We start from the raw sequence: 14895 nt of genomic DNA, 5'->3' as shown, positions 1-14895 counted from the left end.
AAACTCAGGATTCACCTGAATGTTGTGATGATGAAGGTTGTTCCATCTCTGTAATGTGATGCAGCCAATAAAAATATATTTTCAAATAATGTTAAAGATACAGGTAAATTTTTCTGAAAAGAAAAGCGCTGGTTATAAAATTAAAACGGTATATGGGATGTTTACAGTTTTATGAAAAACTCCTTTCTCCAGTGTATACACACAGAGGCCCTGGCTATTTGCAAGCTAGCTGGAAGGAAACTGCAATTTGACAATTAAGAAGCATATTCTTGGCCACTCATGTCAGTTCAGCACAGAATGTAGAGCTGAAAATACAAAATCTTTTTTGATCCATACTTAAATTATGCAAAATTATAAATTTTAATATGCTTAGAAAAAAAATTTAAAGGAAGTAGAAATGATTTGCTTGGGTCCCTTGACTCTATTCAAAGAAGAAAATATACAACAATACATTTCTACCTTATAGCTGTGAGGGACAATTTTGCATATTTTTTTTTAGCAAGAGCAGTTAACTTTTGGTGGCAGGATTATGGGTGGGTGATTTTTATTTTCTTTCATATACTTTTGTATTCAAAATTTTCTAAAATAGACATGCATTATTTTAAAAACAAAACAATATTTTAAAGACTTAAATGATATCAAAATCATTAAAACTACATTTTTCAGCAAGATGCAAAACTGGTAAAGTTAAATCAATAAACATAATTTATTACTTTGTCTATGAAAGTAGTTTCAACACAAGTAAAGTTTAGACTACATTGGGCTGCTCCTGACTCAGTCTTGGCAAATGCTCCAAATGTGGGTTTGGTCCCTTCCTTGGTCCAGATGTGAATACACAGATTAGCCCCCACACTAGGGGCTCTCAGGAGCACAGAGCCCACCATACCATTGTCAGGCTGTGGACAGTTGGCACAATTTACAACCTGATTGATAAACACTATGATGAAATATGGCCAGCATTTCCCTAGGTTCACTGTATATTTAAAGAAGACTCATCTGGGCACAGCATATGCAGTTGTTAAAATACATTTTAAGAAAAAATAAATATTCTGCACAATATATTTACAAGGATCAATTGTTGTGTCTCCCAACCCCAATTACCATAAAACTGGGAAACAATAATTTGACAATTAAGAAGCACAATCTTGGCCATTAGTGCCAGTTCAGCATAGAATGTGGGGCTGAAAACCCCAAATCTTTTTTGAACCATTTATAAATATGCAAAATTTCAAATTTTAATATGCTTAGAAAGAAAGAAGTTTTTAAAGAAATAAAAATGATTTTGCTTGGGTCCCTTGACCCCCTTCAAAGATCAAATTATGCAACAATGCATTCCTACCCCTTAGCTGCTGAGGAATAACTCTTCATGTTCTCTCTGGAAGCACAGGCCTCACAGGACGCCACTAGTCACCCACCTAGTCAATGCTTTTGATCACAAAGAACATTTACTACCAGCTATCGCACAAAAAGCACAATGCACAACCTTTGACAGGGACAGCAGGGGTGAGGGCTGCCTTTAAAATTTGAAGAGATCAATGAAGTGCTGTGGAGACACGGGCATGAAGCAGCTGTCGGGGTCGGCCGCAGTACATGGGTGTCCCGAGTCCTGTGGGGAGGAGAGAGACACAGTTAGGAAAGCTGTGTCACCACCACTGTCAGCCACATCTGGAGAGAAGCCATCAGCTGTTTAAGTGGACTCTGGACCCCACAAAGGTGTATGGACAATAACTTGGATGAGGATTATTAAAACAATGGCAGCCACAGTAGTTTCTCAGTAGAGATTTCCTGTGGAATTTCTGCTCACGTGAAGGAGACAGGTGGTCCCAGAGTCAGCCCTGGAAAGCTGTGCCTGGCCCTAAGTAAGAGGAGCTGCTGCCCCGCATGATGCTACCCCAGAGCCTATGGGGCAAAAAACGAAACCACTGGGGCCTTTCTGCCTCTCTGATCCTGGCCTTTCCTAGTTTACCTTGCTACTCAGACTTCCCTCTACCTGTCATTCATCCCTTTAATCAGTATGGAGGCTCCAAGAACAGGCCAGGAGGCGCAGATGTCAGCCCACCTGAAGCTCCTGCTGCAGAGGGGACATCACACGTCACATTGGACGTCTGCTCCAACAGCAGGGTGTGAGGTGCTAGCAGCACTCATGCAACCAAAGATCCTGAAGTATTTTTAACAGGAGAAGCAACAAAAGAAAAATAAGTATTGTGGAAGAAAACCGACAGAATCTTAGGAGGACCAGAGACTGTGTGAGGTCAGTGCTGGCCTCCCCACAGGCCCCTGCCTGGCATGTCACCCCGAGGTGCTATGTGTAGCATCTTCTATCTGCATGAAGTTTTTATGGACAAGTTACAGTTTTCCCTCAAGTTTCAGTGTTTATCCATTGGGTGCTAGTCTGCTCTGAGGTATTACATGGCAATACTCTGGTTCTTTTGAAATGATCAGAGGGGCAGCTCATCAACCTCTGCGCAATCCTGAGACTTAGCTCAAGTCTGCAAGAGCCGAAATCTACTTGTGACTGTCTACCAGGTAGGGACAAAGATGATGTGTAGGAGATGCAACACAACTCATTGTTTTTTATCCCAAATACAGCATGTGTGGTAAAATATGGAAGTACCTTGAATAATAAAGCAAGATGGTAGTCCTTTGAGATCATGAAGAAAGAATCAGGAAGGAATGCAGTGAAGGGAGGGAAAAAAGGAAAAATTAAGATTAGAAAGAGCCGGACTATATTTTAGGCATTTAGGTTTAATGGATATTTTTTATGAAAATAACTAAAAACACCAGGTAACAAAATTTGGGCAATATGAAATATTGTTAAAAGTAAGCACGCAAGGTACCATCAGACACCCCAAATTTCCACATGACTTATACAGTCTTATGACAAAAATATTTCCATTTCATTTTAGGTCTCTCAAATTGACAACTAATGAGCCTGAAGTGCTAAATCTTCAAAATTGTTCACTGAAAAATATATAAAGCAATGCTGATGTTTCCATGTACAGTTTATATTGAAAAGTTTACAATAGCTTCTTTTGGACAGACCTTTATTCCTTCTTTAATGGAATTCCTTCTTTGTTGGAATGTTGTAAGGGTGCAATCTACGCTAAATAATGTACATTGATTCCATGTGCGCCCAGAAGCTATGTAGCAACCTCCATCTTTAACACTTCTGTTTCTCAAGGCAAGACTGGCCTCCGCCTGCTGCTTTTCAGCATGGCAGTGCCTGGCACCCTGCTGTCCCTTGCCCTGCTGCTGCTCTCCTGTGCTGTCTTCCCTGGCTAGGGGGGTTTCTGTCTTGTCCCTGCTACTCATATGGAAACAGTTCACCAGCACAACCAAGACCATTGGACCTTGGATCTGGGAGCTACGGCCTCATTTGAGATCCCAGCTACGACTTTGCTCCTGACGCCCACATGGGCCTGCAGGGTTAACGCTGGGTATCCTGTCCTTGATTTTAGCAACTGACACACTGAGATAAAAAAGGGACATAGAAATGCCAAATCCTCATACTTGCTTCCCTAACCCACCCTACAAGTCTACAGTTTTTAACAGAGGTTTCATACAGTTGGGAGAGTGGGGAGGAGTAAGGACTAAACAGTCACGCACAGCTCTCCCTTTCTCAGGCACCCTTGATGACCCTGGGTGGGGGTCACCTCAGAGGACCCTCATGAGGACTACTGCAGTCAGTCTTGGGCCGCAGAGTTAACTCAGCTGAGTTACTGTACAGACTGTTGGAGGTTTTCTGATTAAGGCAGGTAGAAAAGTTAGAAAAATAACTCCAAACAGTGAAGCCAGAACAGATGGAAAACCAACTCGGGAGCAGGTGAAGAGGTTCTGTGGTGATGACTGGTCAGAAACCTCCAAATATATCTACTGTGGAAAGGGTTAAGACACCTGATATGGAGCGCGACAGATGCACAGCCATGGTGACAAGGTGAGGCTCATGACAAGTCTGAGGGTCAGGTAAGGGTTTGGAGTCGCTCACACACCCCACACCCCCCCCAATTTATTTTAGTTTTTCAGTCAACACAAGTTATTTATTGGGATACTAAAGAAAATGAGTAGTAACAGTAGATACCATTTTCTGAGCACTAGCTATGTGCCAGGTACAATAATATTTAATCTTCACAACTCTGCATGGTTGTTGTGAGACTGGCAACCCGTGCAAGGCCACAGGAACTGGGACAGGTCTGGCTCTGCCTGATTCCAAGTCTGTGCCTTGCCCACGATGCTGCCTGCCTTTAGATAGTTATGCCAGGGAAAGCACTGCAGAGCAGACACCAGGCAAGGTAGGAAGAGACTGATCTTTTTAAAAACATTTTCAGACACAGATTCAGAAATAAAAACATGGACTGCAACCAATGCTGTCTTGAATGATGTTTGGTGGGAGTAGCTGAGCAATGACCACTCCCCGAGGCCAGCTCTAAAGCCCGCTGTGGCCATGGAGTATGACATCACACAACCTCCAGGGACAGGAAAGGAGTGTTACAGAAAAGACCAGCAAACTATTCATTAGGAAAGGTATGTTCTGACTTTTCATAACATAATGAAGTAAGGTAGGAAGGTTCACTAAATACAAGAATTTCTAGGTAAATTCTTTTAGAAAGCTAAAAATCATCTCTCAAAAAAATCAGAACTTATATATTTCAGGAAATTTAAGCAGCATATTCTTATACTGCCTAAAAATGCATAAACTAAGGAGAGTGTTTATTTCTTGGTTAATTACTTGTCAGATAGGAGAGCTCCAATATTCTTAAACATTGTTCTGAGGAAAACACTGACTATCACATACAAAATTGAAAGCTTTCTATCCCATAAATAGTATTTCCCTCTATAAAACAATAATTGCTTTTAAAATTTGTACAGTATTATATAATCTGCTCAGGAGGAAAAAAAGCAACTTTTAGGGGAAGGATTAATTCAAAGTAGAAATTATAGCATCTCATGTACTCTTACTATGTGAATGAAGACACATCCTCATGTTTTCAGTCAGTGTTAATGATTTTCAGAGAAGCACTGATCTAGAAGGAACCGCAGAGAATGGAGGCCGGTTCCCTCCAGGGTCAAGTATCAAAGCTGGGGTGAAAACCCAGACTCCATATTCTCAGTCACCTTTCTTTCTTTCCATAGCATTTGCCTATGTTTTCTGTGCCCTATGACTGGGGCAAAGAGAACAGAATAAGGGTACTCTCTCTGTAATCTCACTGATGAACTGATTTGCTGACTTCACAAGCGTGAGAAAAAATTTGAATACGAGATATTCCCTGCTCTTGAGGGACAATGTTCTACAGCAAAAACACATAACACATATTGTGTCTTTTTAATTTGGGGAAAGAAGAGACTCACACCAAAATATAAATCAGAAATAACACAGTCTCATGAGTTATTCATGCACAGAGGCATCGGTAACTATTCATGATGCTGCTTACCTTTGATAGTGTAAACCTATTAAAATAATACAAGAAAAACTAAACATCTTTTCATTCTCTGCTCAATCATGAATTATAATAAAAAAGCCACATTATTATAAATGTAGTTTGAAATGAAAAAAATTAAAAGCAGTTGTCTCTTTTCCAACAATCTAGAGCTTGTCTTATGACCCAACTGATAACAAATTTAGATAAATGTTAAGCAAAAGAAATCATCAAAACAGGTTATGGTGTCTATCAGGCAAAAGCCTTATCTCCCTAAACCCAGAGATGGTGAGGCAGATACAGCTGTGCCCATGTGAGAGGGTCAGAGCTTTGTCTAGACCTGGGGGCAGTCTAGAAGGGGCTCCCTCCCCACACCAGCCCAGAGTGCAGGGTCAGGGCTGATCGCTCCCTCTAGGGAGTCAGCTTCTATACTTTCAACACTTTTCTTCCCCCATTGAAATCTCACAACACTAAATATATTCAAATACAAGGCAAACCATGGACAGGCATTCCAGGGTGAAACAATATTAACATGTTAAGAAAATACATTGTACCAAAGAAGAGATATATAATGGTTACCTCTGATTGTGGAAAAAACACTGTTATCAGAGACAGTCTGGATACAGAGAAGTAAAACAAATAACAGGAGGTAGCAGCAACATCACTCAGCATCCAGGAAATGCAAATCAAAACCACATTGAGATACCATCTAACCCCAGTTAGGATGGCTAAAATCCAAAAGACTATGAACGATAAATGCTGGCGAGGCTGCGGAGAAAAAGGAACTCTCATACATTGTTGGTGGGACTGCAAAATGGTGCAGCCTCTATGGAAAATGGTATGGAGGTTCCTTAAACAATTGCAAATAGATCTACCATACGACCCAGCCATCCCACTGTTGGGAATATACCCAGAGGAATGGAAATCATCAAGTCGAAGGTATACCTGTTCCCCAATGTTCATCGCAGCACTCTTTACAATAGCCAAGAGTTGGAACCAGCCCAAATGCCCATCATCAGATGAGTGGATACGGAAAATGTGGTACATCTACACAATGGAATACTACTCAGCTATAAAAACGAATGAAATACTGCCATTTGCAACAACATGGATGGACCTTGAGAGAATTATATTAAGTGAAACAAGTCAGGCACAGAAAGAGAAATACCACATGTTCTCACTTATTGGAGGGAGCTAAACATTAATATATAAATTCACACACACACACACACACACACACAAATCGGGGGGGGGGAGGGAAGAAGATATAACAACCACAATTATTTGAAGTTGATACAACAAGCAAACAGAAAGGACATTGTTGGGGGGGAGGGAGGGAGGGAGAAGGGAGGGAGGTTTTGGTGATGGGGAGCATTAATCAGCTACAATGTATATCAACAAAATAAAATTAAAAAAAAAAAAAAAAAAAAACAGGAGGTAGCAGGATGAAAGATTCCTAATCTTTGGATACTGAAATTGCTGAAGAAAATGTTTCTATGTTTTTCACTAAAGGTCAAGACTTGCAGATATGTTAAGTTTTGATCAAATAAATGAGAAAAGTTCAGGTTGTATGTGACTATACAGACCCCTTTGCTCTAATAACTTGGCTTTGAGAAATGAATCCTGAGACTAGTCCTGATCACTTGTGCACACTGTTGAGGACTCTGCAAACAGCAACACAAAAGGGAGAGCCTGGTCATCAAAGCTGTAGGCTGAGAACTGAGTTTGGGGAAACAATTAAGGAGATTTCTTCTTCAGGTTTATAAAAAGGGTGGAAATTGTAAGCCCCTTTGTCCTCAGGTTGGGTTGGCTGAGACATTTCCTGAGGGTCATGACCTGCCCGTGACTGGATGCTCTCACCTCACCTGCTCCCTGGAACACGCCTCCCACAGGCCAACATCTACCAAAGGGGAGAAGCAGTCATCCACAGGGAAAAAAAGATGGCAGTATTTCATTTTCAATATTTCTGATTCAAACCACAAGTTGTACATTTTACTTTGATGAACACACCTGTTCCCCTACCCCAATATTTGGTGAAATATACCTTCTTAATTTTCTTATCACAAATAGTGTTTTCTATTTTTTTCTACCTTTAAACTTAAAATATATATAGTTTGTTTCACCAAATTTCAATCCTCAAATTCCAAGAGTATATTTAAGTTATTACCTTCCAAAAGAGAATGCTGCAGTGCCGACAAAAATGTAAAGTGTCTCCATACTGTTCTTTAGTTGGGTAATATTTCTGAAGTGCAAAATACATCAACTTCCATTCGATATGACCTTTTTCTGAAAGGATCAAATGTCTACAAAACTAAACATAAAAAAATTCTGTTCAGAATCAGCAGAAGATATTTTAAAACATAATATTAGGGGCAAAACTATTTTTTAAAGGCAGTGTAGTCCATGAAACATTTAATTATTTGACATTAAACTCACCTGGATAAATCATAAAGAATTAAATAAATCATGGTATGTCTGTATAAGAGAATACTAAGCAGCTGTTAAACACTTTTAAATATTCTGATATATCATGGACATCATTCCAGATCAATCAGTTAAAATAAGTTACATACATCATATATATATATGATAAGGGGACCTGTACCTAGAATAAATAAAGAACACATACAAGTCAATAATAAAAAAGACAACCCAATTTAAAAATGGATAAAGGACTTGAAAAGATCTTTCTCCAAAGAAGATATACAAATGGCCGATAACCTCATGAAAAGATGCTCAACAACCTGGTCACCAGGGAAATGGAATAAGATACCTCTTCAAACCCACTAGGATGGCTATAATCAAAACGTCAGAAAATAACAAGTGTTGTGGAGGATGTGGAGAATTGGGAACCCTCAAGCACTGCTGGGGGAATGTAAAATGGTACAGTCACTTTGGAAAAATAGTTTGGTAGTCCCGCAAAAGGTTAAACATGGAATTACCATATGATCCAGCAATTCTACTCCTAGGTATAAGACCCAAGAGAAATGAAAACACATGTCCACACGCCAACTTGTACATGAATGTTCATAGCAGCATTCCTTGTAAAAGCTGCAAGGTGAAAGCAAATCAAATGTTTACCAACTGATGCATGGATAAACAAAATGTGGTAAATACATAGAAAGGAATATTATTCAGCCTTAACAAGGAATGAAGTTCTGATTCATGCTACAACACAGAGCCTTATGGACATGAAGCCAGACACAAAAGGACAAATACTTCATATTCCACTTATATCAAATGTCCAGAACAGGTAAATCCATAGAGACAGAAAATAGGTTAGGGGTTGCCTGGGGCTGGAAGAGAGGATGGGAGTGACTGCTGAAGGGTAAGAGGCTTCTTTCTGAGGTGACGACAGTGTCCTAAAATCGATCGTAGTGATGGCTGCACAAAGTGGATGGCATCTTAATAAAGGTGTTACCAAAAAACAATGTTAGAGTGATATGCTTTCAATTATGGGAAAATAACAGTGCATAGCTATGTTTGCTTATGTATAAAGCCTGAAACAAAATGCATGGGCTAAAGGATTAACAGGGTTATCCTTGGGGTGGGAAGGCCTTTCCCTTGTTGGTTTGTAAAACACTGTACTAGTCTTTAAGACTGTTGTTGCAATGAGCAACATTTGACTTTTTATAACTAAAAGTAATCACTTGTATAACATACTCATACTTTCTCATGGCTTTTGAGAACTTTACAAATTATAATTAAGTCAATGAAGAAAACTTGTTTCTAATAAAATTTGAAAAGAGAATAGCTCTAAAAATAAAGAGATGTAGTTACAGGCCTGGTTATATCAATTCCTGTATCCTCGGAGCACTGTTAAAACATTAGTTCCTAGAGAGAACAACTATTTGTTGTCTCACTTCTACTTCTCATCAATCTTTTGCTACACCCACGTTCACACAAAGAATTCTCCCATTCCCTTCATCGTTTTTCTCCTAAATAGCCATCTGTGACTTTCCTGAACTCAAATCCAACATCCAGATCAGATGCTCAAGTCAACTTTTCCTTCTAACAATGTTTTAGACTAATTTTATTAATCCAGTCTTCACGGCCCACTCAGTTTTCACTTTGAGGATGTTTCCTAACCAGTGCTGTTTTCATAAAAGTGATTGCTAATATGCTTGTCTTTTTTCAGTCTTACTGTTAGTTACTGGGCCCTGAAGAACAGATAATTATTTCTCTGATGCTGTGTTTTTATAATTCAGTCAAGAAAATGTGTACAAACAAGATACGCATCTGTAGGTGCTAATACTGGTTTTAATGTAACCATTCTGGTAGGGCATTAAACACTGGTGCAGAACAGACTTTTAACTTCTTTAATGTCATTCCTTTAAGGAACTGCAAGGCCTCACAAATGGTCGACAGATATCCTTAAAATGTGTTTCAGGTCTGGATGTATAAATACTGTCAGGCACTCTCACCAACACCTTTGGTAAACAGCTCAGACCTGAATGTAGGGAGGAAGTGAGGACACCCGGTCACCTGCTGCGTGTCAGCATCTAGGGCAAGCCATGAGATGCGGGGGCCCTTACCACATGCACCTACCTTAATCCTCTTTTCCTAGGTTCTAAACCCTCCCTCCAAAAAGTTATTCACTCCTCCCTGTCCCCCATTTCCAATGCTGACTAAGAATTTTATCCACTTTCTTTCCAGCTCAAATGAATATCTGGATCCTTTTGCTTCTTGCCCAACAAGTCCACCTACAAGTTTTCCTGAGGTCACCCATGGGCTCTATAAAGCTAAATTAAGTGGGCTCTTTTTTGTCCTCCTTCTTGACCTCTCTGTCCAGGTTGCTCGCCTCGGGCTTCAGTGTCTGCTTCTCTCTGAGCTCTCTTGTGAACCTCTACTCTGTGTTCTCTGCAGTTTCCCTGTCATTCAGCTCCTCAAGGCTCTGCTTCCATCCTCTCTTGATAAGTCTGTCCAGGCCCTGCCTTTGCTGACCACTCTCATGTGAACCTCCCACTCGACCTCTGCTGGGAAGATCCACCCCCAACTCAGCCTGTCAGGGTCATCTCCTCATCTTCTCTGTTGCCCTGGGCCTTTCCCTGGACAGTCTCTTCATGGGTCTCCCTGCATACACTCTAGTCTATTCCTCAAACGAGAAGACAGGAGCTTCTGAAAGTTGCAACGTGTTGCAAATGCTTTGCTGGCTCTTCTGAGCTGGCTGGGTAATGATGATTTGGCATGGCCCGGACTCTACCCTCACCCCCTCACCCTTCACCTCCTCACATACACATCACCCTCCCAAGGGCCTTCTCCCTCTGCAGGGCCTGCTCATGGCCGAGGTGACTGTGATTTCCCAACGAACACCCTGACCTCCTCCCTGTGCTCCCAGGGTCAGCAGCACTTGCCCGTGAAAAGTGCACAATTCCGTCCCTCCTCTTCAATGCTCCCCACACCTGCTGAACTGTGTAAGCATCTCCCTGTAGGCAGCTGCTCTCCCTGGTGCACCCCTCACCCTGGCACAGAGCAGCTCCCCCCACATATCTGTGTGATGAATGGGGGACACTTGAGTCCTGCAAAGGTTAGAAATGGTGACAGCAGGACTTCCCCTTGGGTGAGGGTAAGCAGACCTCCTGAAAAGAGCGTGAGTGACACTTAAATGTGTTTGTGCTGCTCCCACCATGACTGAAGGCAGTGAGCAACACAAGAGGAGGAGATGCTCTGTGGATGCTTGGGGGTGTCTGCCAAGTGATGGCAGAAAACGGCAGCTCATGGAGGTCGCGCAACCTTTCAAGGACACACAGCTTGGTAAAGGGAAGAACTGGAATCCGGTTCATCAAAATAAAGAGGAAGAGAAAAAGCCAGTGACTACGGTAAACCTTGTGATCAACAGATGTGATGAAAGAACTCAGCTCTCACTTTGCTGTTTGGTTTTGGGTTATTTTTTAGAATCATGATTCTTTTTGAATATGAAAAATAAATCTTACTATCTATAGAAGAGAAACCATAAGAATTTCAATAAATTGTCGTTGTTCCTGATTCTTTAAAAATGGGAACATCCAGCCATTCTCCCCACGTGATTTCATGGACTGTGATCACTGGGTGGAATCTACTACACACGTGACTACAAGCGGACACCACTGCACTACACTCACCTGCTTTTCGGCAAAATGGTACTGGCACAGTTTCTTCCACAACTGTCTGTCTTCACTGAGCATGTACAGCGTGGGGGTCACTTGGCCTAAAGTTATGATGTCCCATCCGTCTGAGAACCGGTACAAGATGTTGTTCAGCATGTGCAAAGGAAGGTCGCTGAGAGTGAGGCCACTGTTCACCTGCTGAAAGGAAAACACCAGTGACATTTCGATGAGAAGACAATGAACAGCATTTTTCCATTTTTTCAATGGTCAAGCTTGAATAAATACGTTGAAATATGGCAATACAAAAGAAATGCGACCACTTAAAGCATCCCTTTACTCTGAACTTGGCAGTGGGCGAAGCACTGCATCCATGATCTCAGGGCAGAGGCAGGTGCACAACACGACTTGTCCTGTCTCCCAAGGCCAGGATGGAGCAGCCAGAAACATGGAGGCTCCTTCTGCTCTCTCTACATGCACCAGGTTTACTCTCAACACTAGGAAGACAGTAGTTGACATACCTGGAAAATAGTAGCTTCTGAGAATATAGAATTTTTAACTAAATGAATCAAATGCTTCAGGAGGGCAACAAAGTTATGCATTTTAAGGGAAACCAGGTGGGGGGTGCTTCAGCCTGAGTCAGCACCTGCGCCCTGAGTCCACACCACGCCACTATCTACATGGCCTGGAAGGTACATGGGCCTTGATGGGCCACAGCCTTTCAACTTGATGAGGGGAAGTAGACTAAACTGTCTTTATGTACTTTCTAGCTTTATTTATATTTATTTTTTAATTAAAAAATTATTTTTCTTTGTTGAGGTATAATTTACAAATAAAAATTTTATATATTTACAGAATACATGATGAAGTGATTACCACAATCAAGCTGATTAGCATATTCAGCACCTCAATGTAGTAATTTTTTTGTGTGTGGGGGGAGTATATTTAAGATCTACTCTCTTAGCAAATCTGAAGTAACAACACATTATTATTAACCACCATGTTATACATTAGTCACCACGACTATAATCAGATCTCCAGAACTTACTCCTCCTGCATAACTGAAACCTGGTATGCTTTGTCCAACATCTTCCCACCTTCTAGCTTTACATTTCTATGATTTCAAATTTACAAACCATTTCCTCCCTTACACAGCCACTGGGTTTTCCCCTTGGAAGGCTGGAAGAATGATGACCATGCCTACGTACATTCCATACTTTCAGGGGCCCCTCGCTGTGAGAGGTGCGGCTGCCTTTCCACCTGGAGGGAGCTGAATTGGTTAGCCCTGGATCAGGTTTGGGCTTAAACCATCTCAGGCTTTTCAGGCCTCAATGAAGTTGTCTTAGAACACATCCCTTCACTCTCATGAGAAGTACCACTTCCTGAGGATGGGTTCTGGGGCATCTGATGAAGCTGCTGGTCCCGCCTCACTCCCTCCCTTTGTTCTGAGCAGGTGCCTCAGCACCACGTGCACATCTGCGAGCTTCTGATTTGTGCTTCCTCATTTGTTTTGTTCCCAGCTGGTCAATACACTCTTCTGCCATAAAGGCAGTGCTCTCCTCAAAATGCTCTGTGCCCTTCTATAATCCTGCTGTTCACAATGGACAATGACCATCCATTTCTTGCTTAAATGAACTAATTCCCTCAGTTTAGTTCTAGAAACGACCTGCCCTTTGTGAAGAGTGGGGTATAGGAATGGGTGATGGGGTGTTCGTGATCTGCCATGCAACTGTTCTCTTTTTATTGCTTCCCTAATTATAGTCCTGGCTATAGAAATACTTCAAAACTATAAACTACTGAAGGAACCTTCTTGTGCATCCAAATGGGGCATCATGAGGGTGAACAAACACTGGCGCCTTATTCTGAGTTACATTTCTACCTCATCAAGTACGCTAAGCATCTGCCAGGCACCCCGTGGTACACGTGTGTGTTTCTGCCTCCACAGCAAGACGGGACCTTGTACAGAGCCCCCTTCCATGGGCTGTGGAGCCCCCAGGACTCAGCATGGTGTCTGCAGGCTCCCAGCAAGTACTCTCTGAGTGCAAGAACAGATGAAGGGGCACTCGCCACTGACAAGTCTGAGCATGTCTGACTCAAGTTTAGCTGGTCCTTCTGTCCTTATTGTCTAGCACATGGCAGAGAGCACATATGAAAGATAACATGTATATAAATTAATCCCCAAATAATACTATTAAAAGAAATAAGTGTTACTCTGAACAGCTGCTTTATTCTTCTTCCTATTGACAGATATTTCTATCCAGACAGGATATTCTGCTGCTAAACTCACCAAGCTTAAGGTGTCATGAAGTGGTAGAAAAAAATCCTGATTAGTAAAGAGTTAGTCACGCGTGACAGCTCGGCACCTGGGTTTTCTGGTAGGCTCAAATGTATAGTCCCATTATGACTACAAACAAGGGAGTATGGGAGGAATGTTGGTGCTTCTCATCTGAATCAAACTGTGCCATTCAACTGTGATATGGCACTGTGTCAGAAACTACATGCAGCCTTAGCTATACCACCTCCTCTGATGAGCTGAATGCTCCTCACTGCTGTGAAGTCCCTCACAACTACACTTAACAGTAAAAAAGGGACACTGCCTCTTCTTTTCTTGCTTTAGGATAGTCCTAGGGATTGCATGCGAATATCAGTGATCCCCACTTCTGTGGGGCACTTCTGCTAACAGAAACTTGTCCTGCTATCAGGGTTCCATCTTACACAGGATAAAACTGAGCTACAGATGAGGTGGTGGCCTGCCCAAGGTCGAGGTCCTGAGGCATTGCCTAGGCCCCTCACTGCTCTGCTTGGCCCTCCCTGTGGGGTCGCCTAAGTCTCCCTGATCCTTCTTTTCCCATGCACCCACTTCTGAGTCACCATGTGCTGTCTAATCTTTCTCAACGTCTCCCAAATTCATCCTCCCCTTTCACCCTGTCATTCCTCAGGAGAGGTCCCCTCACAACTGCAATGGGGTTTGCTTCCCTCCAACCACGCTGGTCCCTCCCTGGTACCTGAGGGTCCCTCTAAGCACAGACGCCCCCAAACACCTTGGGCTTCAATACCTGCAAGGCCCTCAAGTCTGGCCTGATCTTCCACACCTTCTTCTAACTGCTCCATACACTAGGTACCCCAGCTCCTAATGTAGAAGTCCCCACACCCTGGACTCAGGGCTTTCTTTGCCTGAAAGGCCCTTACATCCTGTGGTATGCTGGAGAGCCTGTACCTGTTCACAGCAGCCAACTCTGCAACTTTTGGAAATTTTGTGAACCAGCTGACTTCTTGCTGGTAGCTTGAAACCAGCTGTGGTGGGAAACTAGCAAATGCCACAAATCAGGGCTCATGCACCAGAGAGCTGATTATTAAGCACTAACTAGCACACCACTTGGGCAATTTCTACTCATTCT

General features: G+C 42.1%; 1 protein-coding gene across 6 annotated transcripts in view; it reads right to left on the bottom strand.

The window, feature by feature from the left end:
• Window positions 1-725: 725 nt before the first annotated feature.
• Window positions 726-14895, bottom strand: part of FBXO25 (F-box protein 25) — an 80237-nt gene continuing 66067 nt past the window's right edge. For 3 of the 6 annotated variants that reach the window (XM_063105350.1, XM_063105379.1, XM_063105343.1), the window contains 4 exons: window positions 11516-11698; window positions 7582-7725; window positions 2615-2641; window positions 726-1606 (listed from right to left, as the gene is read on the bottom strand). In XM_063105350.1, coding sequence (XP_062961420.1) covers window positions 1517-1606; window positions 2615-2641; window positions 7582-7725; window positions 11516-11698 — 444 coding nt within the window. In that variant the 3' untranslated portion in view covers window positions 726-1516. The remainder of the gene's footprint in view (window positions 1607-2614; window positions 2642-7581; window positions 7726-11515; window positions 11699-14895) is intronic. The other 3 variants (XM_063105370.1, XM_063105387.1, XM_063105359.1) reach the window with 2 other exon arrangements.

The sequence above is a fragment of the Cynocephalus volans genome, chromosome 1, assembly GCF_027409185.1.
Source record: "Cynocephalus volans isolate mCynVol1 chromosome 1, mCynVol1.pri, whole genome shotgun sequence".
Classification (NCBI taxonomy): Eukaryota; Metazoa; Chordata; class Mammalia; order Dermoptera; family Cynocephalidae; genus Cynocephalus; species Cynocephalus volans.
The sequence above is the reverse complement of the archived record's forward strand: the minus strand, read 5'-3'. Positions and strand labels throughout refer to the sequence as shown.